The sequence below is a fragment of the Cebus imitator genome, unplaced genomic scaffold (assembly GCF_001604975.1).
Source record: "Cebus imitator isolate Cc_AM_T3 unplaced genomic scaffold, Cebus_imitator-1.0 Scaffold20, whole genome shotgun sequence".
Classification (NCBI taxonomy): domain Eukaryota; kingdom Metazoa; phylum Chordata; class Mammalia; order Primates; family Cebidae; genus Cebus; species Cebus imitator.
In genome coordinates this window covers 9207441-9211346 of record NW_016107335.1, presented here as the reverse complement: position 1 = coordinate 9211346, position 3906 = coordinate 9207441, and the positions used below count along the sequence as shown (strand labels likewise).

Sequence of the window (3906 nt, the reverse complement as noted above, 5' to 3'; positions counted from 1 at the left end):
TTTGTATTTTTAGTAGAGACGGACTTTTACCATATTGGCCGGGCTAGTCTTGAACTCCTGACCTCAGGTGATCTGCCCCCGCCTCGGCCTTCCAAAGTGCTGGGATCACTGGCATAAGCCACCATATCTGGCCAGATATAAATCTTTATATGCAAAATGTTACCTATTACATAATAAATGCATTTTGTTTGGTAGACAAAAGTCTTTTAAAACCTAGCTACATGGAGAAGTGTCAAGAAGGCCATGTGGCTGGGCACAGTGGCTCATGCCTGTAATCCCAGCACTTTGGGAGGCCAATGTGGGTGGATAGCCTGAGGTCAGGAGTTTGAGAACAGCCTGGCCTGGTCAACATGGTGAAACCCCGTCTCTACTAAAAATACAAAAATTAGCTGATTGTGGTGGTATGCATCTGTAATCCTAGCTACTCAGGAGGCTGAGGCAGGAGAATTGCTTGAACCTGGGAGGCGGAGGTTGCAGTGAGATGAGATCACACCACAGCCCCCCATCCTGGTGACAGAGCAAGACTCTTATCTGAAAAAAACAAACAAACAAAAAAATTAAACAAAAAACAAAGGCTGTTGTGCCTAGAGCAGAGTAAGAGGTAAAGGAAGTAGAAAATGGGCCAGAAAGTGACCTCGTAAGCTTGGTTGGGTCTCATGCTCTAATTGTGACTATTTCCTTGTCTGTCCCAGTGCCTATCTTACCTTGTAGTGCTTTAGCAAGGATGAAATTAGATTCCCTGAAAGGAGGAAGCATTGGCAAGACTTAAGCTGCACGCATATGGAGAGGCAGTGGTGGGTGGTGGTGCTGTCGAGGGCAGCAGTGGCTCTGTAGCCTGCCTGCTTGAGCCACAGGCCCTCTAAATGAGGAGCACTGGAGGCAGCAGCCAGCCAAATGAGTCATTAGGATTGGCCAGAATTTTATAATTGTCCCAAACTGCTAGGGGAAACTGACAAGAACAGTAGCATTTGAATCTGTTGAAGTTTCAGCATTTCCTCCCTGCCATTGATCACCTTGGTCATTGGCAGCTGATGAGTGTGCAGTGAGCTTTTGCTCTCTCCTGGGCTCACACTGTGCTGTTTCCCACCCAGAGGTCCTTGGCCAGCCAGAGGGAGAAGCAGAGTTGGGTACAGAGATGCTGGGTGACTTGGAGGAGGAAGGTCCTGGTGGTGCCCACCCAGGTGAGTGGCATATTCTGGAATATTCTGTTCCCCTCCCATAGCCCTCTGCAGCCTAGAGTGAGCTTTCCCACTGCTGAACTGTCAGATGCTGACTTGGCAACTTCATCTGGCGTTTGTTCGTTCTGGACTTCTTTATGATTGTCGTTAGTTCAGCTGTTATATGTTCCTCAACTCCTACCACCCTCTGGGGTCTTTAAGACTAATGCCACATCACTCTTCTTCATGCCCTACACAGTAGACCACCATACTAGGCTGTAGTCAAAACCTGCTGGAGATTGAGCTTGGGCACGTCAGAGCTTCAGGAGGGAAGGCAGTGCAGGAAAAGCGCTTGTCAGTGGGTCATTTGGGAGATTATGGAGGAAGAACAGAGCTGGATACATGAATTTTTAAGCTGCCGGTTTAGTTTGTCTTTAGTCATTCAAATTTGTTATTTTAACACTCTTATTATAGTTGTTACAGTGTATTCTGTCATTTTTCACGGGGATTAAATAAAAATTTGTAGACAAGGCTGGAGAACTATCATTTACAGTATTGTTTTATAAGAGTAATACATTCATATTTCTAGTCAACATTGGAAAAACTATACATGAATATAATTTTATGTGAGTCTTGGAACCTAGCCAGTGTCATCCTCCTTGTTGTCCTAATTCACTTATTCCTGGGGTGCTTCTGAAATTCACGGATGTTTGTTTGTTCCTGAAGAAACCAAAGGTACTAGAATGTGATCTTTTTTGTTGGTCTTCCTGTTTGCAGCAGGTGGGGTCATGATCAAACAGGAGCTACAGTATACACAGGAAGGCCCTGCGGATCTTCCTGGAGAGTTCTCCTGCATTGCTGAAGAGCAGGCTTTCCTGAGCCCGGAGCAGACTGAGCTCTGGGGTGGTCAGGGCGGTTCTGTCCTCTTGGAAACAAGTCCTGGGGACTCTACTCTAGAGAAGCCTGTTTGTAGTAGAGATCCTAGCAGCGGCAGAACTGTGGGCTGCCCGAAGCAGAAATCTCATAGGCAGGTACAGCTGGGCCAGGAATGTGGGCAGGGCCTGAAGCTGAAAAAGGACACTTCCCGCCCCTATGAATGTTCTGAGTGTGAGATCACCTTCCGCTATAAGCAACAGCTGGCCACACATCTGCGCAGCCACTCGGGGTGGGAGTCTTGTACACCTGAGGAGCCAGTGGAGAGCCTTAGGTCCAGGCCACGGCTGAAACCGCAGACCCAAAAGGCTAAGCTGCATCAGTGTGACATGTGCCTGAGGAGCTTCAGCTGCAGGGTGAGCCTGGTGACCCATCAGCGTTGCCACCTGCAGGAGGGGCCCAGTGCCAGCCAACATGTCCAGGAGAGGTTCTCACCCAACAGCCTGGTTGCCCTGCCTGGCCACATCCCTTGGAGGAAAAGCCGGAGTTCCCTCATCTGTGGGTACTGTGGCAAGAGCTTCAGTCACCCGTCTGATCTGGTGCGGCACCAGCGCATCCACACGGGCGAGCGGCCCTATAGCTGCACCGAGTGTGAGAAGAGCTTTGTCCAGAAGCAGCACCTCCTGCAGCACCAGAAGATCCACCAGCGGGAGCGGGGCGGGGAGCCTGGAAGGCCCAATGGACTGCTTTAAGGGTGCAACCCCTCGCCCGTCCGGGGGGCGGAGGGGGGTGGCATTGGTCCCCCCGAAGAGACTGCAGAGTCAGGAACTGACTTCTTCCTGAGGGCAGTTGCTTCTGATTTGTCTTCCCTTGTCCCAGTACCAAGTCAAGCCCAGAGGCTGTCCTGAAAACCCTGTGGAAGAAGAGTCCAGGCCAGGTCTTTACCTTGCTGCTGAGTTTGCTGTTTCTTGGCACCTTCAGGTCTCTGGTTTTCTCATTCATGCTGATGCTTGTGGGCTGGGGTTGGCGTTCCGACCCCACAGGGACTGGTGGCTGGTTCCAGGGCTTGTCCCGGCATTTCATGTCTTCCCACAGGGTTGAGTCGGGTCATAGGGGTGAGCAGCTGCCTGGAAGAGTTTTGGAAAGTATAACCCTCCGTTTTTTCTTGTTTTGTAATCTCTGTTAATAACAAGTAGAAGTAATAATTTAAATGAGCTTCTTACCCTGCTCTGAAGAACCTTTTTTGGAATTAGATTTTAGTTGATTTTTTAGAGAACACAGCCCAATACTTGTTTTTTACATTTTAAGAGTTGTAGAAGTTGTTCCTAACTTGGGGACTGGGCCTACCCTCTAGGAGGGAATTGTTAATGGGGCTCTTTTAGCCCACCGATGCTTACTTAGGCCAGAGGCAGGGGACACAGTGCTAGGTTCCCTTATGGGGTGCTTGTCTCAAAAGGACCAAGAGGAAAAGAGTCGGAGGGATAGACCCCGCAGCCCCTGCTGAGAAGAAAGATTCTAGTGAAGAGGCCGATGGTGTGGCTGTGGTCTGGGACTTGCAGTGTCTCAGCATGCGCCTCTCCTCTTCCCACCTCCTCCTTGCTGTGTTCTGCAGCCTCCCAGAGTAGAAGACTACTTTGTTACTTAAGGTTGTTCACCTTGTACCAGTGGTTGAGTTTGTTCCTATTACACCAATCCTTACTTGAGGTGGTTCAGATTATAGTTTCCAAATTCATTTTGGGATTGACTATTCCAGAGAAGGTAGAGAAAAAGCACACAGATGCTTGTCTCAGGAGTGTTGAATGTGTGCCCCGCTGCTGTGTGGGGGGATGGGAGTGGGCTCTGGGGTCATTTGTGAAAATCCCCTTGGATGATTTGC

The 3906-nt window shown here is 49.4% G+C and overlaps 1 protein-coding gene across 2 annotated transcripts in view; it reads left to right on the top strand.

Moving 5' to 3' along the window:
- ZNF212 (zinc finger protein 212) overlaps positions 1 to 3906 on the top strand; it is a 16409-nt gene extending 12503 nt beyond the window's left edge. The window contains exons 4-5 of one of the 2 annotated variants that reach the window (XM_017521064.2): positions 1092 to 1181; positions 1935 to 3906. In XM_017521064.2, coding sequence (XP_017376553.1) covers positions 1092 to 1181; positions 1935 to 2782 — 938 coding nt within the window. In that variant the 3' untranslated portion in view covers positions 2783 to 3906. The remainder of the gene's footprint in view (positions 1 to 1091; positions 1182 to 1934) is intronic. The other variant, XM_037735874.1, reaches the window with a different exon arrangement.